Source organism: Ochotona princeps, chromosome 5, assembly GCF_030435755.1.
Source record: "Ochotona princeps isolate mOchPri1 chromosome 5, mOchPri1.hap1, whole genome shotgun sequence".
Classification (NCBI taxonomy): Eukaryota; Metazoa; Chordata; class Mammalia; order Lagomorpha; family Ochotonidae; genus Ochotona; species Ochotona princeps.
Window position 1 is genome coordinate 104201140 of NC_080836.1, and position 24822 is coordinate 104225961.

At 44.6% G+C, this 24822-nt stretch overlaps 1 protein-coding gene across 1 annotated transcript in view; it reads left to right on the plus strand.

Annotated features, from left to right (window-relative positions):
- Positions 1 to 6095: 6095 nt before the first annotated feature.
- SPP2 (secreted phosphoprotein 2) overlaps positions 6096 to 24822 on the plus strand; it is a 29957-nt gene continuing 11230 nt past the window's right edge. The window contains exons 1-6 of the mRNA XM_058664303.1: positions 6096 to 6162; positions 6261 to 6385; positions 11047 to 11169; positions 12131 to 12238; positions 16512 to 16566; positions 17321 to 17371. Of these exons, the coding sequence (XP_058520286.1) occupies positions 6096 to 6162; positions 6261 to 6385; positions 11047 to 11169; positions 12131 to 12238; positions 16512 to 16566; positions 17321 to 17371 (529 nt within the window). The remainder of the gene's footprint in view (positions 6163 to 6260; positions 6386 to 11046; positions 11170 to 12130; positions 12239 to 16511; positions 16567 to 17320; positions 17372 to 24822) is intronic.

A 24822-nucleotide genomic window follows, 5' to 3' on the forward strand; every position in this document is an offset into this window, starting at 1 on the left:
GTTCTTGGCCTCCAAGGGCACTCCAATTCCCCGTGGCCTCCTTGGCATAAATTACGTTTCATTTTATGACACCGTTTCATAGGCTCTGAGGTTCCCCCAACCCCTCCCCGTACCCTTCCCCATGGTGGATTCCTCCACCTTGTTGCAGTGTTGCAGTTCAAATCCAGTCATGCTTCTTTCATTGCAAGCATGTACCACGCATAGAGTCCAGCATCTTATTGTCCAGATAAGTTCAACAGTTTCTTGGGGAGACCATCTCCGGTCTGAAACCACACCTGGCAGAATATTGTCCCGACCAATTAAAAGCCACAGCACAACATCAACAGCAGTTGATGGAGTTAATTGACATGGTACTGAGTGACCAATATGTTAGAAAATGCAAGTTCTTAGCCAACTCCTGTGACTACCTAATTGCCATTTCTATTTTGGTTTATACACAACCGGCTGCTATACACCTTAAAATGGCTATAGGGTACTATTCAGCTGCCTCGTGCCTATTTTCATTTTTGTATTTAGCAGTTTAGAGTGTTGAAGCATAATTTTTACTGAACTTGGCAGATTTTAGGATAGTCCATGTTGATTTATAACTCTAACAAGGCATATGTCAACAGTTGAGGTGCAGAACAGTGTTAAGAGGGGTGTGCAGAGAAATCTTCAACACCCCAGTGAGGAGTAACTTATTTTCGTGTCCTACCTAGTAAGGTATATGAGAGTCCACGCTGACCGTTTCCTGTCTGGTTCTAAGCTTTCCTTGTTGTTCTCTATGTATCTATTCTAATTTTTTTGTTTTGTTTTTAGTGGGGGGGCTCCGGAGTGACTCTGATGGTCATTGCAGGAGAGGGTGGGTATCCAAAGTTGAAACTAAGTAAGGACTAGAGAAAGCTCCTCTCCCTAGTCCCCAAGGAAGATTACTGTTCTTCTGTTTCTGCAGACCGCTCAGGGCTCCTGGCTGTTGCTGCAATGCCCTTGGATCCTGCGAGGAAGGATTTGGGCTTCTTCCATCCCATGATGAAGATCCAAACGGGAATGGATGACCTCAGAGTTCTCGGCCTCCGTAGGCACTCCAAGTCCCCGTGGTAACAGGCATAAATTTCTATAGTATTTAATCTGGTGTTGAATTTTTTGGTTCTGTTAGAGTTAAGCAGATTCAAATTCCCTTTATTTAGCTAATTCCTTTGATTTTGTACATCATGTGCATACATGTACTTTTCAATCATGGCTTGTCCAGGAATTAGAAGTGACTACATTCTTGAGGAATGTTCCAATACATAGCAACAAGTAAACTGCTAGGACATTATCTCAAACGTTTATCAAAATCAAATCCAAGTGCCTGAAATGTTTAAATGTAAAATGGGGAATAATGTGAACAGGTTAGTAGCACCCGTATGATCCTAAGCTGGGGGAAAACCTTCTAAAGATGGCACCAGCAGAAACCAGAAACAAGTTCAGTAGTTTAAAACAAAACAACATCTCTTATAGGACAATTAAGCACTTAAAACAATATTAAAAACAGCTGAAAAAGTTGGGGAAGGGTGTTTAGGACAGAGTTATCAAAGAGGCAGGTGTGTTTATTATAGAAAATACTGTTTTCAACTTTCAAAAGTATAGTAGACAAGATGAAACAATATCCAGTTCATTTCTAAAAAACTGTAACTCAACAAAACACTTGAACCTCATTGATGACTGAAAGAGAAGCCAATGGGGTGAGCCGTAACCCTCACGTCCATGTGTCGCCAGTGAATTTAGCTGAATCCGGTCGAAAAGGTCAGAAAGAACCATAATACAGAACTGGTCTTTGGCACTGTCCAGGTTATCTGACAGACAGTTGGCATGGGGACCACATTTCTCCAGTGTTTTTCTTACCCTTTTGGCTAGTGGGGAAAGTGAGAGATTCCAGAAAACTTGCAAAATTCTCACTTTTGTTCAGATGTAGTGTGTCCGCTGGCATTTCTGGGGCCAGGAAGGTCTTGAAGGAAGAGAGCTGCTTTCTCTTGCGTCTCCTGAGAAGGCCTGGGCTTTCTGGGCAGACTCTGGAACCCTGGCTTGGTTTGGTTTCTTTGCTTGCCACCCATGTTCATATTCCACCTACCTAGGCTCCAAGCAGCCAGTGCCTGGACCAGGCCAGCCTCTGAATATCATTCCTGAGATAACGATATTATCTCAGTGTGTGGGCTGCCCCAGGTCACTAGGTAAATCCCGAGGAAATGGTCACTAGAGCTCATGGCTGCTGATAGGAGCTTCTTTCCCACTCTTCCAGGCTTTTCAGCCTTGGCGCTTTCATCCTGGACTGGACCCAAGATGGTGGCTGCCTTGTCTACCACAGGGTGTCCTATAGCACCTCTAGCTTGAACCCTCCAGGTGCCAGGTGCACCTCTCCTCAGCTGTGGCAACTACCAGTGTCTTCAGACATCGCCAATGCCCCCAGTGAGCCAATGCCCCCAGCTGAGACCTACCGGGGGATTTGTAAAACAGAGAAGGCTTTGTGGCCCTGTTACATATGAGAATTGAGTGTAGGCTTCAAACAGCAAAGTCTTCGATCAAAATTCAGGGAGCGTTTCTGATTAGAACTGAGGCTGCTCAGGATAATTTGCATTTTTCTTTAAAGCTGCAGCAGTTGTGGGTCCGGGGATCACATTTAGAGAACCTTCGATTTGGGCTGCTCAGCTCTACCGCCACAGGCATCTTCCTCTGTATGATAAACCTAACAAACAGTATGGAAATTTCCAGAACAACAGAAGGTTGTGATGACAGGCCTTGAGGGGAGTCTGGAGTTCACCCTTTTACAAGAAATAGCAAGGCAGCTGCAAGACACAGGGTTGATGGCCTGGGCGGTGGGGGGGCGGGAGGGGGGTGTTGTTGGCATTTGCTCTAAATTTAGTGTTTTTTTTCTTTTTCTTAAGAAACAGGGTTATAGAGATGGCTGCAACATGAAAAGAAGCAATCTCGCGTGAGTCGCGCTCCTCTGTGACACAGACACCCTCCTGTCTACTCAGCATCTTTCCCGATTGCGCTTGAGATGGATTTTATAGACACTTACAGGGACTGTGTAAAAAGAGCTTTGCAGCACAGTTACGCTTAGTGCCCCATAATTTTTAATACTTTGGCTAAATAATTTGTGTTGGAGCAGCAGAAAATGGGCAGAATTAAGGCTGTCCTCATTCCTACCGGTTGTCGAAACGGTGATAAAGCAACCATTACGACCTGAATTTCAGCGGATGGCTTCTCTTTAATGTTCTACGTTGACCAGACATGACAGAACTTCACAGACACAGTTTTAGATCATTGCTTTTTAGCACTCAGCACGGTCTGCTCTGTGTGCTGGTGCCAACCCTTGATTGTAGCCTAGAGAATCCTGAGCAATAAAGTGATCTCTCTCCACACCCGCAAGCTACAAACAAAATCAATAACGCTGGGCTGGCAACATTATTTCATTGTCGTCTCTTCAATCTCCTCTCCTCTTTTGCAATGATTTTTATTACTGCTGCTCATTTGATGAGACCGTGGAGTTTGCAGCCAGATGGGGTATCATTTGTTATATTTGGAAGACTCTGATGGAATTCAGCTCAAACCAGGTTAAAAGTAATAGAATTACAAATTTTAGTGGTCATTACCTCAGAGTGATCTGTTCTGTGTACCTTTTACACACCAGAAATGAGGACAGATTGCAGACGAAAAGACTGGGTTTAAACTCAAGAGACCAAGTTTACTATCTCATTCACTCAACAAATGCTTAACTGCATTCCTAACTGGGTGGTTTGGAATAGCATTGCCAAGACAGTGTGGCTCTATGGGGAGTCTGAGCAGTAAGAACTAGCACAGGTCTGGAGATGGAGGACACTTGGTATCTCCAAGCTAAGAAGAAAGCTCAGCCAGCTGGAACCTTGCGAGACGGGAAGCTGGCCAGAGATGGGGTAGACCTAGACCTGTGGCTTAGTGGGCAAAGGCCCGCTGCAAAGCATCCTGGGGTTTGGTGCCTAAGTGCTGATCAAGAATACACAGGGGATAAGTGTCTGCTGGGTGAAATGGGGTTGTCAGAAGAGCAATTCTACCCGTCCTTGAGGATGGCAGGCAACCCTGGGAGACACTTGGAATTAGAAAACCACCTGGCGTAGTGGCACTGGTTTCCAACTTGCCTTTGCCCTTGCTGCCTGTCACTCCACCATGCAGGCAGCTCCTCTCCCACGTGCTTGGCGACAATGCCCAGCCTTGATGAGCACCAGGCTCCATGCTCCAGGTTGCTGTCCCCCACCCCCTCCCTGACTCCTCTTTCAGTTCCATCTCCCTGGGCTGTGTCGTCCTCTCTCCTGTCCAATGAGTTTGCATGCGTCAAGGTCAAGTTAAAAAGACAAAGGCTGCCCTGGCCACTGGGTGTTGGTAGTCCCACTGTCTCCAGGAAGCCTTTCAGGGACTTTTGCTTCTTCGATCCTTGCCTTGGCCTTGGCTGTACACTGTGAGTGAGCATATCACTTCCTTTAAGGCATACTCTAGACCTGTTGCATTACGCATGATAGACAGATGGTTATAAGAAAACATTGAAGTTTGCCAACTGGTTGCCAGCTTCTGTTCTTGGGACTTGTTCTTCAATTCTTCTGTGCAAACTTTATGAGTTAGCTTGACTAGGTCTTTGGCTAACTTTGTTCTGGATCTTTCTCTGAGGATGTCTTTGAGTGTGAGGTGAAGACTGCACCTGCACCACGAGGGTAGGCCTCACCCAATCACTGAAAGACTGAATGGTGACGATGGACCACCCTGAAGGGGAAGGGATTCTGCAGGAGGCTGCAGCTCTGCCCTGGGACTCTGCTAGCCCACTCTGCAGATCCTACACTGGCCAATCCCAAAGCCACATGGACCCATTCCTTAAAATGCATCTCCCTGTCCCCCTCCATCTTTTCTTCTCGGCATAGCTATCGCCAACACAACACCTGATGGCTAACATTTACGCCCATTGCATCATCCTCAAGGATGCTCCCCAGCAAGCAGTAGAGCCAATTCCCAGCACAGCTCTTTGTCAGGCATAGCATGATAAGCTTCTTCTGCTTGCATTCCGTGAGTAAGGACAATGCAGTGACCTTCCAGTGACAAACTCTATGTCGTACCCCCTTTAAAACAACTGGATCATACAATACATGAGCACCACCACCAAGCAAATGCCTGTAACACAGGTGATGTTCAAAGGTGTCCACAGGCAGAGAGCTGTGGTAATTCACAGCTTTTTACTCCCATATTCCAGATCAGACATTAGTGTCCTCATGTCAAATTCTCTTCATTGTGGTCACAATTTCCAAAAAGCTCTTGAAATATCCACACCACTTTCTTAAGTGGCCAAAAACAAGGTCTTGAGAGAGAGCTAAACAGGCACCACTTAGAGCCACCTGTTACGGGTGAGCGTGAGACTCTATCTGTTACCTCAAATGAATGAAATGTAAAAAGTAATCCACTAGCCCATGTGGATAGAAATGAGAGACAAGGGGCCCAGTGCAGTACCCTAGTGGTTAAAGTCCTTACCTTGCACACACTGGGATTCCATATGGGTAAAGGTTTGTGTCCCAGCTGCCCTGCTTCCCACCCAGCTCCCTGCTGTGACCTGGGACAGCAGTAAAGAAGGCCCACAGCCTTGGGACCCTGCACCCATGTGGGAGACCAGGAAAGAAGCTCCAGGTTCCTGGCTTTGGACTGGCACAGCTCCGGCCGTTGCGTCAACTTGAGGAGTGAATCATAGGATGGAACATTTTCCTCTCTGTCTCTCTTCCTCTCTGTATATCTGACTTTTCAATACTAGCAAATAAATCTTTAAAAAAAATAATTGAGAGACAAGATCAACAGTACGTGTGGGTGAAGTCTTAAACCTCTTGATGCCTTTTGCCGTGGCCTGAAGTCCCCCCACATGAGGGATGAACTTTAAAAGTGGCCTCACCCTGGAAGCTTTCCATAGGAAAAGTCAGCAGCAAACATTGACCCCAGGATCAACGGTTTTTGTGTGAGCTACAGATCCTGCGGTCAGAGAGCTGTGGGGCTGCATCCAGGCAAGTGGCTACTTGGGGGAGAACTGTCACCCCCAAATTGCCCTACTCTGAATCAAGATTATTCTCCTTAGAATGGAAAGGCTGGTGGTGAAGATCCTGGTCGTGTTTGCTCTTGGGGCAGACCACTGGGCTTGCTCAGGTACGGGCTCAGGTACAGGCTCAGGTACGGGCTCAGGTACGGGCCAGGGGGCTCCTGCCCTACCCTGTCTGACTGTGGCCGTGTGTTTGTGTTGCCAGGCTTCCCTGTGTACAACTATGACTCTGCCTCCTTGCAAGAAGCCCTCAGGGCCTCTGTGGCCAAAGTGAATTCCCAGTCGCTGAGTCCCTACCTGTTTCGGGCATTCAGAAGCTCACTCCAAAGAGTAAGTGCTTCCTGGAGGGTTCTCTGCCCTTCCTGTCTCTACTTTCTCTTCACTTTTGTTTCTTTGGAAGCCCCACTTAGGAAATTTCCTCCAGTTCGAAAACATATGAATGAGGTGACTCTTCCAGGCTGCTTTGCTTTCTGATGGGCACAAGAGCATTGGTTGCAGCTTTGGCCATAGCGCTCTCAAGGGCTGATCTTTCCTCTGCCCCTCGCCTTACTCCTGCTGCCTTACTTCCTTGCCTCTGCGACCAAGGTCTGTGTGGGTCCTCCTTGGGCATCTTGGGAAGAACTTCTCCCTTGACTGGAAAGGAGGCAGCTTCGCTTCTCCGCTTAGCCATTCTGCTCCTAAATCAATAGCAAAAAAATTTTAAGCTTCTGAGCTCAGGAAATCTGCTTTCCTTTGTCAATTTAATATTCTATTTTTTGTAAGCCTGGGGAAATGAGCGAGGAGGCTTCGGGGGTGCTGCTGATGACCCAGCCTGTGGCAGGCACAAGGACTGAAAGGGAATGAGACCCCTGGGCAGCAAGTCTCCACTTGCCTCCCTGGTCCCTAGGGGATTTCACTGGCTGTTAGAGAGGAATGAGGCTCATTTGGAGGTAAAACGGAAGCACCTTCCAGAGAATTCAGTTCAAGGTGGGAGCTAAAAGAGGGCTGTGAAGTTTCAGGTCTCAGGAATGACAACTGCAGGCAGCTGAGCTGCATGGCAACAAGAATGGGGACGTGACTGGGAGCATCTGTCTCAGGGCCAACCTCTCCGCATTTCCCCGGCCTGCTGGCTCCCTTCGGCCGCCTGTCCTGGATGCCCCTGAGCTCACGCTTGGCTCACTCCCTCTGTAGCTCTTTGGTGGACACAGCTCATGGTTTCCTAGCCCCAATCTCCAAATACAATGTAGACTCATCTTAACCCTTTTTGGAAACTGCCTCAGTTTCTCTTGTACAAGACCCAAGTTATTTAATCAGATTGGTCCAGCTGTCTTTGGTAATTAGGCCAGCTATTGTTCAGATGTGATCTGTTACCCCGAATCCATGCAAGAGTTGAATCTCCAAAGCCCTGGGTTGATGGTATGAAGTGAGTGGAAATTGACTCAGACCCTGGTGGTTAGAGAGGGGCCTTTGGGAAGGAGCTGGCTTTAGGTAAGGTGGTTAGGCTGGAACCCCCGTGACTAAAATGTTTTTGTAAGAGGGACAGAGATAGGCCAGCACCCATGTGTGTGTTGTCCCTGTCTTTTGCCTTGTGGTGGGTGCTCTATGGTTCTTCAAGACTCACCAGAAAGGCCATCTGCCGGGATGTGATACAGCCAAAGAGACCCGTACTAGAGCCTGCACTACGTTGCTTTGACTTTGGGAGCTAAATGACCACTTCATCTCTGTAAAATAGCTTGTCTCTGTTATTTCATTGTTTAACAAATCAGCTGACTGATACAATGAGCCAGGCTTTAACTAAGATGCTCACCCCAGACCCAGGTGGTCATGGGTAGTGTGCGTAGAGTCACTGCACTGGATGTTGTGGAGGTATGAAAACCCTGCAAGGTGCGTGTGGTCAGCTGCTAAGCTAATGGTTGAAGTTCTCCTGGAAGAGGGCTGGGTCAGAACAGAGAGCCTCATTCACTACACAGCACTTGTCTTGGGTTGCAAACATCAATGTCCATTGGCATTTAAACAGACCCACTTGCGCAATGCCCTTTTGCCAAGCTGGCAAGGTCGACAGCTTTAATGTCCTTGTTGTTTAGTTAGTGCTCAGCACAGAAGAAAGTTCACAGCTCATTGCATACCTGAGCACATGAAGACAAGCAATCCTCAACATTAAATCCTGAGGCAGCTGAATGCTGCTACTATGGAAATTTGGCCTGTGTTGTTGAGCTAGTGTGAGATATTAGTCACCAGGGCACGCTCTAGCATGTGTGCCATCTTGATTTGGGCATTTGGCCCTGGACCCAGTCAACAGACCCTTAAAAATAAGCACACCCAGATATCGTGGGAACCTTGATGGGCACAGGGATGAGAGATGCCTCTGCCTTTGCTGCCTACAAGCTGGCTTGTCCTTACCACTAGCCAGCCTTTTGCGCTGCATTCAAACTGTTCAAGCTGCCCTTGTGGCCTCTTTGAAAGCTCTATTTTCCCAGTGGAAGGAAGCCCTGCTTCAAACTCCCTTGATGGCACTTCTTTCGTCTTGTAAGCATTTCACTTTGGGGCTTGTGCTGCATGTATTAACCATGTCTTCGTCAGAGGCTCTGTAGATGGTCCCAAATGTATCTGCTAGAAATGAGGTTATGACTTGGAGGCAAAGATTGGACAGAATGGAATGATTACATCTTCAGCATGGAGGATAGGAGCCATTCAGAAGAGAAGAAATAAAAAAGTAAGAAATATTTGGGAAACTTGAGGCCTTTTGATTTGGGGGTGGGGGAGAGAGAAAAAGAGAGAATTACCACAGTGGAAAGGAAGAATAACAGAATAAAAAAGGAATTTCCAGTGCTTCCTGAGAGAAGAACCTGGCAAAAATTGTCTTTGAAAAGCAATTTGGAAGTATGTGTTAAGTGTATGTATAAACAAACACTTTACACTTTCGCTTACACCCTTTCACTTGCAGGAATATTGCCACAAGAAATACGTGTTTAAGTCATGGATAGGCACGTGTGGGAGTTTCTGGGTTCAGCACAACAGGTCTAGGGAGGAGAGTCTGGCTTTTCCATTCTATGGATGGTTTCCTCAGTCAATTCCTACTCAGTTTTGGAAAACTCATCAAGTAGCTGGAGATCTGAGTTTGCCACTGACAAAGGTGCCTCAAGCACTCATGGAGTGGACACTGGCCCAGCAACTGAGATGCCTGGCCCGCCCCTGCATCAGAAAGCCTGGGTTGATTCTTGGATCCTATTCCTGGCTCCGGATTCCTGCTCCAGCTTCCTGTTTCTTCAGACTTTGGGAGTAACTTGGTGCTTCCTGCCTTGGGGAGATCTGGTTAGGGAGTGGGGAATGGATGAGTCCTCTCTCTCTCTCTCTCTCTCTTGCTCACTCTCTTTCTTTCCACACAGCCTTCCCATCTCTACTTCTCTATGTGTCTCTCTGTCTCTCAAAAGAAGCACCGATGGAATGAGGAGGTTTGTTTTAGTAAAAATACAAAAACAAATGAACAAAATAAAACAAACAAAACAGAAACCTATTCCTGGACTTTCATGCTCTGACTTTTCATGAACTTGTGAAGATATTCCGTGTTTCTAAAGCAAAATTGTCGAACAGGTGTCCCTGATTCTCTGCTTGAAAGTGATATATGCGTTGGTTCTGTATTATCCTCACATGGCGGGCTACTCTCCATCCTTCAAGCCTGGAGGAGTTTTCTGGCACTTTCTCTGAAGTAGCTGCCATTACCATTGCCTCCCACCCCTATTACCATGTTCCTATTGCTTTTGTTTTTCAGGGTACGTTACTGATCTGAAATGGTCTTGTTAGTTTCCTTTGCTGCATTTCCTGGGTGGCATTCCTTCTGTAACCTAAGCAGGATGATATCTGTCCCTTCTGCCTTTGGTGCCTAACACTCAGTGAATCACAAGACTTTGGTGGCAAAAGAATTTCCAGAGTTTTTCATGGAAGTCTGGAAGATTCCTCCAGCATCACACCCTTGGCAGAAAGGACTAAAAAAATCACACACATTCATTCGCAGATCCAAGCTGCTGATGCAGGAAGCCAGGACTGAATAATCCTATGTGCAATAGAGATGCATCTACTGCTGGACGACTTATTTCAGGAATTAAGAAATTCTAGAACATTCTTTTTTGGAAAATGACACTTCGAATTTCATGCAGTTGATTTTGGTTACCTACAGTAATAGCTATATGTAAAATCACTATAAATACTGGATTCATAAGTACAGAATCGTTGCTTCTAGAGGATATACAGGGCTAGGTTTATGCAGGCCTTGAGTGACACCATTTTAGCCAATCCATCAATACATAAACTTGTTGGTTGAGTTCTGGTGTGAATATGCCACCTTATTTACACACTGTTGATTCATTAAGTTTGAGGCCGCTGCTGAAGACACTGTGAATCACATGTAAACAGAGCTTGTCTGACACACATTTTCTCTCTAAGGTATGTGACACACTTGGGACTCAGAGGGACATTGGACAGCTCTTCAGCAGTAGCTTGGGGGGGTATTTAAAATGATGATAACTTACTACCAATGAATTATAGGCACAAGCTGTAGCACTGAGTAGGCCCCAGGAAGCGCACATGTTTAATGTTTGAGGGGCTGAGGCAGAAGGGGGTGCCTGTCCTGCTCAGCATGCATTTTGGAAGATTCAACTTTCCACTCTGTACATGTCTGAGAATGCCGGAAAGGGGTTGTAACTATTGACTCGGGGCTACAGCTAGCCTTTTGTGAGCAGACACATTCACAAACCTGGGATTCACAGATGGTGAGGACCCATTGTGAATGTGAATCATTGGAAGCTGTCATTAGGACAACAAGTTCTAGTTCCACTGATGACTTGGCAAATCATGTGTTTTTTTTTTTCCTCTGGTCTTGAGAATGCTGGCATAAAACTAGCTGACTGCTAAGGCAATCAGTGCCCTGTGTGGTGGGTGAGTCTGCTTTACCGTGGGTGAAGGGAGTCGTTTCTAGGGTCAGCAACTTCACAAACACATCTATTGTTTTTGTGAAGGTCAATGCCTTGGACGAGGACAATGTAATCATGAATTTGGAATTCAGCATTCGAGAGACTACATGCAGGGCGGATTCTGGAGAAGATCCTTCTTCGTGTGCCTTCCGAAGGGGCTACTACGTGGTGAGCATGATGGGGGAAAAGTTTGACTCCAGAAAATAGTGTTGGACACGGCCTTGATTCTTCTGTGGCCTGGAGCGGATTTGGAGTGCCACAGAGAGCTTGGATACATCCTGGCTGGCGTCTGACCACACCACTGTCCAGTCTGGGCTCCCTGGTGAGCACAGTGTGAGCTGGTTACTGTGGACTTGAGTGAGCTGCAGAGGGATCATGCTGCTGAGGGATTGTAATAAATTAGCCCTTACTTTTAAAATGGTGATGAATTCAGGTAAAGTGCATACAGAGAGGCCAACACCAACTCGAAATCCTGACACATTTCAAATGTTGCGGTAGACAGGTATCAGTCATCAGCCGTGGTGGCTCAGGCGGCTTTTTTTTGCTGTAGGCCGTGTGTAATACACCTCCTCAACTCGGCTCTGGGTCTGTGAGACTGGGAACATTCCACAGTCCTTTTCACTTCCCTTTGTCCATTACAAATTACCATACTTGGTCAACCTCATGAGCAGGAATACCATCTGAACAGGACAACACAACTGTCAGCTCCAAACATGCTTTCTGAAGTGTTTGCATTCAGGCATACAGATCCTTAGGCTCTTGTTGTTAATTGCTTAGTTATTTGTCTCATGAAACTCTTTACTGTGGCTTAAAAAAGATCCCAAACACAGTGTCTGAGGGCAAAGAGTTGGTGCTGTTGGCATGGACCCAACACTCCTCGATGCCCATGAAAGGAACGTTTGCTTCTCTGAGACATTTGTAGTAGTGTATCAAACACCCAACCAGCATCCAAGTGTTTCATTTCTTTCTGATTCCATCCTGAGACATTTTCATTTGGAAAAATTGAAATGCCTGTGTGAATTATTCCTTTCTGGATCATTTTGTCAGCTCTTTCAGCATTTCTTGGTTTATTTCACAGAGGTTCGCTCTGTGAATCCCGAGAGCTGTAACTCAGTGTCTTCCTTCCCAGCCAACAGTCACATGCACAAGCACAGTGCAGATGTCCGGAGAAGAGGTGCAGGACGTGTGGGCTCGCTGCCACTGGTCCTCCTTCTCCGACTCCAACAGCAGTGAAGAGGTAGGACCACAGTCTTGTCTTTTCTTACACAGCAGCTCTTGGGGGTCTCTGTGGGTCTTTGAAATGCAGCATGGCTTGATATAGTAGCTGGGTCATCACCCATGCTAAGATAATTTGAATATATTAGATACCAACAATATCTTTTTTTCCTATTTCCCAAGTACGAGGTTATCTAAAGTCACCAAAGCTGCCAGCACCCGTCCCACGGCTGGAGCCGAGCGGAGGCTGACCGGGTTGGTTTTGATCTGATAAATTTTTTCCTATTTCCCATGCTATCTGTTTCTCCCTCTACCTCTCTGTATTTCTGTCTCTTTCTCTGTCTCTCTCTATTCCTCCCTCCCCTGCCCTGTGTGTGTGTGCGTGTGTGTGTCCCTCTGTTTTTCTGCCTCTCCACTCTGCTTCAAGATTTGGGACATGTCCTCAAATAATAACTAACAAATCTTCCAAGTGTTGGATCTAAGTGTGTGGCTCCTTGGCACTGTGGTTTGGTGGAGGGAAGCAGAACATTTGGAGTGGGCCAGTGCTTCAGGCTGGTTCTCAGTTCTGCAGTCCAGGTCAATGTACTTGCTCTCCACTTAGCTAATGACCCTCAGAGTCCTTGTCAAGTGTGGTGAGGAACACCACTCTGGGTTGTTGAGGAATCTTGTAATTAAGCTGATGGACATGAGAAGTCCGGCTCGGTGTCTGGTATGCCCGCGATGACAGTACCCTTCTTTACTTCCAAATGACATTGAAGGTGATTTGTAGCAATACTGTGAGGTGAGAAATACATTCCCAACTTGAAATTATGTCGCACATTTATTAACTTCTCTCCTTGCTAGACTGTACTTGAGGGTATGGAGTATTTGTTTTTGTCAATCTAGAATAATGTTTTGATACAACATAGGTTCTTGTTAAAAAAATATTTGGTGAGCGAATACAGATACATTGGAGAAGCAATAATCAAATATACAATACACAGAATGTCTTGATTTTTAAGTAGGGGAAAATGTATTTTTTCAGTATCTATTCATTTGTATTAGAATAATAATAAGATTTTTAAATGTCTCTATTATTTTACAATGAATCCGTCCAACATTTTTCTCTAACATTTTTATTCAATTATTCAAAATTTCATTCTCTAGTGGAAACAACATTAAGAGAATATAAGGTTTTGACTTCATTATATCCAATTATGTTCTTGTGATATTAATACTCCAACTATCTTGTATATACAAGTTCATCTCAGAATTAGAGAGTAATGATATCAATGACCAAAGAACTCTGAAGGGGAGGTGTTGTGAGGGATGGTTCCTTTGCTGTGCAGGTTGCTAACGTTTTCTCTGTAAATCTTGGTTGAGCAAAAGTTCATGAGTTGAACTCACACAAACTTTGGAGGGCCAATTTCCAAGGGAGTTTTGGGCTGCCATGGAGCCATTGCTCAAGGATCTTTTAGGGACACTGGGGTAAATGCCCTGGGCCTCCTCTTTATACACTCTACCGGCGATGCTGGGAAGTGAGTCGGACTTGTCACACACTGAGCCCAGGTATCACAAGGACCCAGTGCATCACCTTGCAGGAGTGTTTTAGGATTAGTTTTGTGATTACCAAGGGGAAAAAGCAGTGGGCAGCAAGACAAGCACAGCCCTAAGAGAGAATCCCGTACCCTGACTACTCATGGGACCAGTGTTGGGGGCCACAGGAGGAGGGCAACAGACACCACGTTGGTAGAGCAGTGAGAGCTGACCTGGGGAATTGACCTGCAAACCAAGACTGGGAGGTGGGGAGAAAGGGTGTTGGGGACAGAGTGAAAAGGTGCTGGAAATCATTTGGGAAATGTGAGAGAGGCTGGCAGATTAAGCCTGGAAAAGCAAAACGCAGTGGGGAGAGACACAAGGTGGGGCTGCAGAGGAGCCTCCGCATGAGGCAGACCTTATGGGTCACACCAGGAATGCTTGGCTTTACCTTGATGATAGTGGGGCTTTTGAAGGGTCATGGTGAAGAGTGGCTGAGCCAGGCGAGGAATGGATGACAGCCAGGTACAAGTGACTACACAGCAATAAGTAGGAACAGAGCAGGCAAGAGAAGGCCGCATGGGGCTAAGACTGGGTAGTAAACATTGGGGAAAATAGATTCTAGTTCCTTCTATGACCTTTAGCACCATTGAAACTAATTCAATGGCTGATCTCCTCATTTAACCCCTCTTCTGTCTTGGATTTGAGAGGTTTACTGATTGTTTACGCAATCCACACATTTCGCAGTTTTCTACCTGCACGTCCAGGTCTCTTCATCTGCTCCCTGCCTGTTCTTCCGCATTCTCCCGCCTCTCAAGTCCTGTCAAGGCAGCAGAAAGTGAAGTCCCAACCTACCTTGGATTTCTAACTGCTGAACATAGGTGGGAAAGGACACAGCTCTCTCTAGCACTAGAGGAATGTTTGGCATCATTTTCTCTGTCATCCACAGGCTCATATGCCTCTTTTGGTACCTTTATGCATATAAGTTACATCTTTATTTCAAAATGACACATATTTGCCGAGTACATGTGGTACTTCACACATGTTAGATGCTGTTTTTAGTGAATTTTTGTTTGTTTGAAAGACAGAGGGACAGAAAGTAAAGCAGAGACAATGATATCCATCTACTGGTGTGTTCCCCAAAGGTCCACAACAGTGAGGGCTGGGCTGGGCCAGACCTGGTGGGAGTAGCAGGGGTCCAGCTGGGGTTACAGCCAGGCACTCCAAGATGGGATGTAAGAATCCCAAGTAGAATAGTCACACACACACACACACACACACACACATTTTCTTGATCTCTTTAACTATTGATTAGCCCTGGTTGATCCCAAATCTTGGCTATTGGGAGTAGCAATGCAATAAGCATGGGAGTGTTGCTATCCCCTTAATACACTGATTTATGTTCCAGTACAGACACAAGAATGTCAGTAGTGGGGTACTGGGTCACAGCACAGCTCTGGTTCAGATGTTTAAGAGAACAGAACATTTTACACCAACAATTTTGGCAACTTATGTAAAGAGGGTGTATTTCTTCAAAGCACAAGTTCAGGAAACTGGCATGGAATGAAAAAGCTTTTCAATAGCCTCACATGTATGTAAGAAGTTAAATTAATCAAAAATCCTCTCCATAGATAGAGGCCTGGGTGGTTCACTGATTCACTGATCTATTCCACCAAACTCGTAAAAAGTGAATGATAGCACAACAATATGTTCTTTCAAAAAACATCCGCAGGGATCATTATTTCCAAACTAATTTTAAGGGACCAACATAACTCTGCTATCAAAACCTAGTGAATTAAAAAAAATTACTGAACCATAGTCCTAATTAATACAGTTGGAAAGACCCTTGACTAAATATACAGCAAATGAAATCCAGAAAAAATAAACACACATTGTTGTTTTATTTTTCTTCTCTTCCTCTGTGTTTATCTGCCGTACTGCTAAGATTTGTATTTTTGCAGATTTTCATGGTGACTGTTATTGCAACTTTGCTTCTTCTTTCTAAATTTTTTTTTTTTTTTTTAAATTTAGAGTCAGAAACTTTTTCTAAATCTCCCATGCGGGTGAGAGAGCCCAAGGACTAGGGCCAACTTCTGTTGTCTTCCTGGGGATATTAGCAGAGAGTTGGGTAGCAAGTAGAACAGCAGGGACTAGAACCAGCACCTTGGTGGGATGCTGGCACCTTGGGCAGACACTTTTGCTTCTGCTGAGGACTCCAACAGGTGGAGTCTTCCTCCAGGTTGGGACAGGTGTAGTGAAGGCAGCTCCTTGGCTGCCTGTCTAATGCAGGTCCAGAGGCTCAGGCCATGGAGACCAGCCTGGCGTTGGGTTTCACCGTGCCAGGCCTGGCTCTGGGCCTGCTATTCAGGCTCAGCCTTCATTCCCGTCCCTCATCTAAGCAGCCAGCAGTCACATTGCTTTGTGACTGTCTGGGAAATTGCGGTAGTTCCATGAAAACTTTTATGGACGCTGTCACGGAGACCTCATACAGAGGAAATTCCAGACTAAAGTTTTGTGTGCATAAGTTCATGTAACAGTTTCATTTCTGACCACAGCATCTGGGAGCACATATGGAGTTCCCTGGAAATCGTGGAGTCTACTTCAATTTCATGTCAGTTGCTCTTTCCTGCACTTTCTTAAGTGTGAATGTTTGTTATCGAATTATCTGGTTCAATAAGTTATGTCATTAAACAGGAATTCTGCTTCAGAGTCCTCTAGATAATATTTACTTTTTTTTCACTTATGTGTGCTGATACATGCTGGTGCCTCCACGTCCTTAGATGATTTTTGGGGACATCCTGAGAGCCAATAGGTGGAGAAATGAATATCCACTTGGTAAGCTAAGACGTGTTCTTTTTATTTTTTCTTGAAATAACTTTGTTTTGAAGCTTTTTGTAATGAGTCACTTAAAGCTAGGAATATCTAAAGATAGCCTTTAAATACGGTAATTCCAGAAATCCACATTTTGTCTCACTTTAGACTCTTTCATATCGTTTGGTATTGATAATACGTCTACTCATTCCATGCTGCTTTGTGTTATGTGGAGCTCTTCAGTACCTGAGTCCATTTGGTGACCCTAACTTTTCCGTCAAATACACAGGGCCAGTGTCAGTTTTGCCCTTAAGAGGCTCCCCTAATTTGGACATGTGTGATCCATCCTGGATGTATTGCTTAAGTCATAGGGGCCAGGGGCATGATAATATATAGCTGGGAGAATCAGGATCGAACTACACCTGACTGGTTGGGACTGGCCTCTGCTTTCCCCCGGTGCTCCTGTAGCAGACCATCCCTTGGAGTGTCTTGTCAGGAGGACAAATGCTCTCCTTCTGTTCCCTGTCATGGTTTGAGGTGGGATTGGGTGGGTGTCCTATGAGTTAAGTATCCTTGAGACTTTGTCCTACTGGTGCTGATGGTGGTGTCACCCTTTAGTGTCCTATTGCTTCTTCATTTATAAAGACCATTTGTGGCATCAGGATAATACCACAGAATGTTCTAGAGCTGGAGACCATTTGTGGCATCAGGATAATATCACAGAATGTTCTAGGGCTGGGCTTGAGCCTCTTGTCTTGTGACTGCTGTTGTGTTCCAGGTCTCACTCATGAGGACCCCAGAAACGAACGCTTTTATGATGGCTCGGTCGGTAAGTGGTCTGTCTCTTTCTGTGCATATCATCACACCCTGGCCCGGGCAGCCCACACTCTTGCTGAGGTTGTTAGCTCAAGTCCCCAGAATACAAAACATTGTAGGTGACAGTGAAAAGCAGTAATAAGGGACCCCACTTTGCAAGCCAATGAAATGGGAGCCTGGAGGTACCAACTCACTTTAGAGTGACTAGGTGCACAGGGATTAAATCCTGCTCAGAAAATCAGCATTATTTGTCTTCCACCCCACTGTGAGTACTTACCGAGCAGCCCATACTAATGAGTTCATCTTTTCTGTACTCTACCAAATTCCTTAGTTAGTGGGTTACTAGCCAGTGTGTTACTAGTTAGTGGGCTATCGATCAGTCCTTGCTCTGAGCAGACCCATTCTGTCCTTTTCTCTTTAGCAGAGCTTTGTAACAGGTGCGCTGCCTGCCTGAATGGATGAAGCTCTGGGAGCTGACTCAGGGCGCTAATGGAAACACACAAATGCTTGCCTGGTACTAATTGCTTAATGCCATTTTCTCCTCCTGTGTCCACCCTGTGAAGCAGCTCTGTGCCTTTTCTCATTTCCTCAGCAAGCAAAGCGAAGCTTAGTGAGTCTCTGTGACTTGCCTAAGCTGACACTACCCACACGGAACTTTGCCAAAGGCAGAGCACCGCAGGCAGGACTTGAGAGAGCCTGGGGGCTCTGGCACCTGTGCTTTCTAGAAATGATGTGAACTCTGCTCCATGTTCAAAGCAGTTCATTAGAGTGAGAAACACAGACATTGATAGATTTCATTAGGATCAGTATCTGATCTTCATTAGACATGCTCCAGTTTATGAAAAGTATCGGGGCTTACCTCCTGTGGCTGGATTGAAACAATGCAATAAATATGCCTACATTTGCTATCTCTTTCCAACTGAACATTTGGGAAGAATATAGTTATTGTAACAGTGTGATTTCTGCTGCAAATGTTTCTAGTTGAACACTTGTTTTGGATTTGCCTTCAGAATCCATAGCCTGTACTGGTGGTGATCTTGGTTTGACTTTGGGAACGAATATGAAGAATTAGCTCAGTGACTAACTTGGAATCACTGATTTTTTTATTGTGATGATTAAGTTACACTTAAAATGTAGCAGCTTAAACCAATCATGGATTCTCTGTGAGCATCAAGAAACCAGTGTAGTTTGGTTCTATAAAGTTGTTGCAGGTAAGATGCTCGCAGAGGCTGTGATCCCATGGGAAACAGACTGAAGGGCTCACTGCCAAGCTCACCCACATGGTTGTGGGTTCTTAGACTTCATTCTTTAGGGTTTTCCTACATGAGCCTTCCATGGGGTGGTGTCAATTTCTCCAAACACGACTGCTGGTTTATCCTAAAGACAAGGATCCCTGAAAATGAAAGACAGGAAAGGAGTGGGAGAGGGACACACACACACACACACACACACACACACACACACACACACAAGGGGAGGGGAAGAGCAAGAATGAGCAGGCAAGGGAGCACTCAAGGCAGAAAGCACAGTCTCTATCCTCTCACCTTAGAAATCAGGCCACCATTCCTCCATAGCCAAGGATTCTGCAGTGAAGACTTCAACCAAAGGCTGATTGAAAATACGTGAGAAATGAATTGCACCTGCAGTGAACATATGTAGACTTTCTTTAACTTGTCTTGATTCCCTAAACAACACAGCACAGCAAGTATTTATGTACCATTACTTCATATTAAGTGTGATGAGTCATCAGAGATGATGCAGCTACAGTGAGGAATCGAAACGTTTGTGGGAAAGGTATTCCTGAGAAAGCTATGTATGCATTTAAGAAAATGTTGACTGAGAGCAAGCCTATCTTTTAATTCCATTTTTCATGAAGTTTCTAAGGCTTCTTTGTGTATGGAAGAATGACAGATAAGTTATATGCAAAATCATGTGAGGTACTTGAACACTTTGTTATTGCCAGGGTGTCCTGACCGCATAAGGAGGGTGATGTCATCACATCTCTGTTTTGTCAATCACACAGACCAGCTGTGGGCTGATGAAGGTGGGGCTCTTCCCAGATGTGAATACCATCTTGGGACACTGGTTATGGCTTTGGGAAAATCCATACAGTAGGAAATTTACACTGTATGGCTATAAATTACCAGCCTTTATATGACTCAGAAGTTACTTCTAAGCCAAATTCTGAAAATATTTTGAGAGTTGGGCGGACCATGACAGAGATGTCCTGTCATCTTGGAGATGGCTTCCAACATGTTCGTTTAACTCAGCTCAACCAATGTGAGCGCCTGTTATGGGGTAGATCCCACGGAGGACCAGAGTGGAATGATCATTGCTACAACCCCTGTCCTTGAGGCTTACAGTGTAGCTGAGACAGACCATGTGTGGAGATTATGAGGAGGAAGACCTAAACCTGGGTCCTAGCTGTAACACAGGAGCCTGGGAGAGCTCTGCCAGGGCAGATGGGGTCGTGGCAGCCTTGGGCCTTGCTTTGGAGGTGTGGGTTCAGGTTGCCCTGAGCACTGTCCTCACTAATCTGTGGTCATACCACCCACGCAGTATTGAATCTTGGTAACACTGGCAGAGCCTCTGCTTCCCCTTTCCATCCTTAGATGTTGTGAGAAGGACTTTCTCTCCGGGAAGATACCTGAACTACCAGCGCAGACCAAGAATCCATCCTGCCTTTGAGTGATGGTCTTGAGGTAAGGGGGCATCCTTGTTTCCTACTTGGAAGGAATACCTTCAACCTGCCAACCACCATCTGTCACATGCTGTTCAACTCCCAACCTTGCTTCCATTTCTGCTCTTGCCTCTTCCTGGATCCTGCTCTTCAACTAGCATTCCCACCTCACTTCTCCTCAGTGCCCACCCAGAACACTTACATCTGTTGTCACAGATGTGATTAATTTTCTCTGCTTAAGACCAGGCAGCAAACAATAAAACAATTGAACACTCTCTTCCTTTGAGTCAGGGTCACCCATCTCAGTTGCTGCCTTGCTCCAACCTGCCTACCCTGGTAGGTGTCATGGTCTATCACTGCTGCCTCAATCTCCCCACTGTAATATGGTGGAGCTCCGATTTCTTGACCAGTAATTTAAATATTAGTGATTATTTGTATTAACTCTTTGGCCCAGTCCTTTCCATATTCTGTATGTTACTGTCAGCTTTTCTACTTGCTGAACTTCAGTCCTCACAGACGTGGAGCTGTTTCCCCAAATGTGTCTCTTTTACATTATTTTCTGATATCCAGACCCTGTGTCAGCTGCCCATTGGCGGCAGCTTCCAGGGGCATCCTGTGAACCCCTGAAATTCACCTGACTTCCAGTAAAGCTTCTGTTTTGTGACTGACAGCATCACCATCCCAGTCCAGCTGTCATTCCCTTTGCAGGTGGACGTTGATGTTATAGACCACCTCTGCTAAATCACAGATGATGTTCTTTCTGCATGTCCATGGAGCCTCAGCATAGGGCCTGTCTCTCTGCCCATCTGACTTTCCCAGGCTGGCTTCAAGGATGTCCTTGGCCGTTGCCACCCGGTGCCATGCACAGAGCCAGGCACACCCAAAAATACATTCTTGATGTACTATATACTTGGTGGGTTCCCACGATTCTTTAACAAAAAGCAGCCCAGCTTGGCATAATTAATGTTTAACCACTGGAATTTGAAAAAAGTCAACTGATATTTTACTAAAGTAGGAGGAAAATTTACCAGAGGCCACCTTAGATGGAAAATTAAAATGGTAGGATTTCTTTTTTAATCTATGGTACACTGCTCTAAAAATAAAAACCGGCTTTATACTGAGATCAAGGCAACCATTCATTAGGAAGAAATGAACTCATCAGATTCCCTTTTTTCTACCAAAATCCTTTCCTTTTGCTTTACAGAGCCTCCACATGGGGCCAACAAGTGCAGTTCTCAGTGTTTTGGCTAGGTTTTATCTATGAATGAACTCATACAGTTGGGTATGTGTGTGTGTGTGTGTGTGTGTGTATCTATCTATCTATCTATAGATTTATCTGTATCCTTGCTGTTGAAATCAGCCATCTGATTTCAGTAAAGTGGGTGATTGCTGACAGCATATTGGTTTAAGCGCAGCACAAACTAAAAACAGAATGCTATACTTTTAATGGTTTTATTGTTCCGCCATTGCATCATGACTACCTCCTTAAATCAGACTTACTCTTAGCAGCAGCCTGGAGGTTTTCCTCAGTCGTTCTGGTTCCCACCTTCCTGAGACTTAAACTTTCTTTGTAGGCTCTGCTTCCGTTTTCCAGACCCAGTTATCTCTTCCTGCAGTCGTCTATCAACTCTTCTCTTTGTTCCAAGAGCTGGCTGCTTTGCACACTCTGGTCAACAGTGCACTCCTAGGTCTGTTTCAGGGCCTTGGGTATCCAAAGTAGCAGAGGGAAGGAACACCAACATAATCTAACTCTGTGTTCCCTTCTGACTTTTAACAGAAAAATTCATGGAAGGAAAAGAAGTTCCAATGAGAGAAACTTTATGAACCACGTAATTTTTCTTCTGATCAATTCCAGTCTGTAATAAAGATGTTACTTTCCCTGTGAGACTCTTTAATTGCCTGCTTTTAAAAAACAACATTATCAAATTTCTAGATTAGAAGTTGATGGCATGAGAATGGTACTAGTGAAGACTTTTAAGGGTTGAGGACTCATGAAGTGACTGTTTAGATCAATTCACCACGGTTCAGAAAGTCAGTCTCAGGTAGCTCAGTGTCAGGGGGAATTTGGTCTTTTTATGTCTAAGTTTTAATTCCACAAAAATCACTTGTGGGGCTCAAGTGGACTTTTCGGGCAGTGAAACTACTCTGTATGGTATTATCATGGTGGATATGTGACATTATAACATGTGCCACACTCATGCAAGATATTAATAATAGAATAAATTTGGATGAGCAGGAAGAAGAGAAGATATATGAAAACTTTATGCTCAATTTTTCTATAAACCTAAAGCTAATCCAAAATATAAAATTTAGACGGCTAATGCTGTGGTCCAGTGGGTTCAGTCATTGTCTATAATCCAACACTGCTCACTAGTTCAAGTCCTGGCTGTTCCATTTCCAATCAAGCTCTCTGTTAATGTGCCTAGGAAAGCAGTTGAGGAATGAATCAATAAATGCAAAATTTCTCTCTCTGCCTCTCCTTCTTTCCATCACTCTGCCTTTCTAACAAATAAATAAATCTTTAAAAAGTGTTAATAAAAATTGTCTGGTGGCTAGGGAGCAAGAGGCACTGCACCCCATCACTGTTGTCACGAGCGTACTGTGATTGCTTTTTTATCTTTGGTCTTGTTAGTTTAGGACGCAATAGCCAAGAGAGCTTTGAGTTAGCCACTGATTTAGAAAGGCATCCAGGTAGGCTGCTGTTTCAGGAGCCAGGCCCACTGTGAGGCCGACCACCAGGTGGAGTATTTGAAGGAGTGAAGTGCCAGACTCAGCACGGTCTTCATCAGGACTGGAGCCCACCTCACTTGCCCTGGTGTCGCATGAAAATGCCACAAGAGCTATTTTCTAGATAAATGGTATAGTAAGTCACGTTCAGTCATTTGCACCTGGATGTAGATATTATGTTTGATTTTGCTACAGAAATAAAGACTTATTTTCTACCATTTTTAAATATCTATTAAGGCACCCTTCTGCTGTTCCCCAGAACTTGCCTGGATATCCCCACATGCTTACTTTAACTCTGCTTTAAGATTAGCTTGTCAAGCTCTGAAAAAGAAATTTGTTGGCATGTTGAGTCAAATTAATTTCATGAAATGGAAATACTGACATCTCCAAATTTTTGAATTTTACTCTGTAAAACTAAGACATATATTTCCATTTTCGAATGCTTTCTTTTATGTCCCTTCATAGAGTTCATGAATTTCCTTAGATATTTGAAATGTGTTTATTAATATTATTCTTTGTAGTGTTATTTTAAATGGAGTCTTTTGTCATTATGTTTTACAATGCAATACTGATAAATGCAGATAAGGTTTTGATTTAGTCTTCTTGTTAAAGTTTTATATTGTTGCTAGTTGATATCCTGCAATATCGCATATTGTGACTATTGCTTTTGCACATAATACTAATTTTGTCTTTCCATTCTATGTTTAAAATATTGCCCATTTCTGTGTTCTTTGGTGAGTATATATTCCAGCAGGGTTAAAGAACAGTATGCTAATCAGCTTCTTTTGTTTTGTCCTTTATTTTGCCAGCACTCTGAAAAGCATTTTAGTGTCTCTCCACTTAGGACTATACCAACTCCTGGTTTGGTGGAAACTGTGTCTGCATTTTTAATCATATAAGTGTTGCAATTGTTTTTCCAATATAAAGTTTATGACATAAATGTATGTTGAGCTTCATCAAATGACTTGGAGCCATCTTATTTTTTTCTATCTTAATAACAAACTAAAGTGAGTTATAGAAACATCATGGGTATTGAGCCATCTTTGTCTTCTTGGAATAATCCCACTGGTCATGATTTACTGCTCTTTATTACATTGTATGTGAGATAGCTTCATCAATACTCATAAAGGCGAGTGGAGCGATCTAGTTCTGTTTGGAATATTGATGTTGTGAAATCCCTTCTATCGGGGCTGGTGCCATTGTTCAACAGGCTAACCCTCCACCTTCAAGCATTGGGACCCCGAAGAGGTGCCAGTGACATCCCCACTGTTCCACTTCTGAGCCAGCTCTCTGCTTATGGCCTGGGGAAGCAGCAAAGGATCCGAGCTTCGGATCAGCTCAGCTCAGGCCATTGTGGCCTTTGGGGGAGGGAGTAAGCGGATGGAAGACCTTCTGTCCTTCTCTCTGTAAGTCTACCTGTCAAATAAAAAAAAAAAATCTTCAAACAAATCCTTCCTATCATTGCAGTCTCTCTCGTACATCTCCCTCTGCCCTTACAATCTCCAATGTTCTAGTTTGATGAAGAACCTTATTTTTGTTTTTTTTAAATGAGTTATTTTATAATATTGGAAATGGCAGATTTACAGAGAGGAGAGAGAGAAAAAGCTCTTCCATCCGCTTATTCACTCCCCAAGTACTGCAACAGCCAGAGCTAAGCTGATCCAAAGGCAGGACCAGGAGCTTCTTCCAGGTCTCCCATGCAGGTGCAGGGTCCCAAGATTTTGGGTTGTGCTTGAATGCTTTCCCAGGTCACAAGCTGGGAGCTAAAAGGGAAGTGGAGCAGCAGGGCCATGAACCGAAGGGACACCAGCCCGTGTAGGGTGAGGATTTAGCCACTGAGCCATCTTATCAGGCTGAAAGAACCTTACTTTTCAGCATCCATAGAGTATAAATATAATTTTTTAATGTTCACGACAGGATACTAATTGCGTATACCATAACACATGTATTAATTCATATATACATTTTGGATTGGCCAATCTTTGTATTTTTCAGCATCTTCTAAACATTTCCCCCACCCCAACACCTTTGTTCCAATTTGTTTCTGGAGAGAAAGA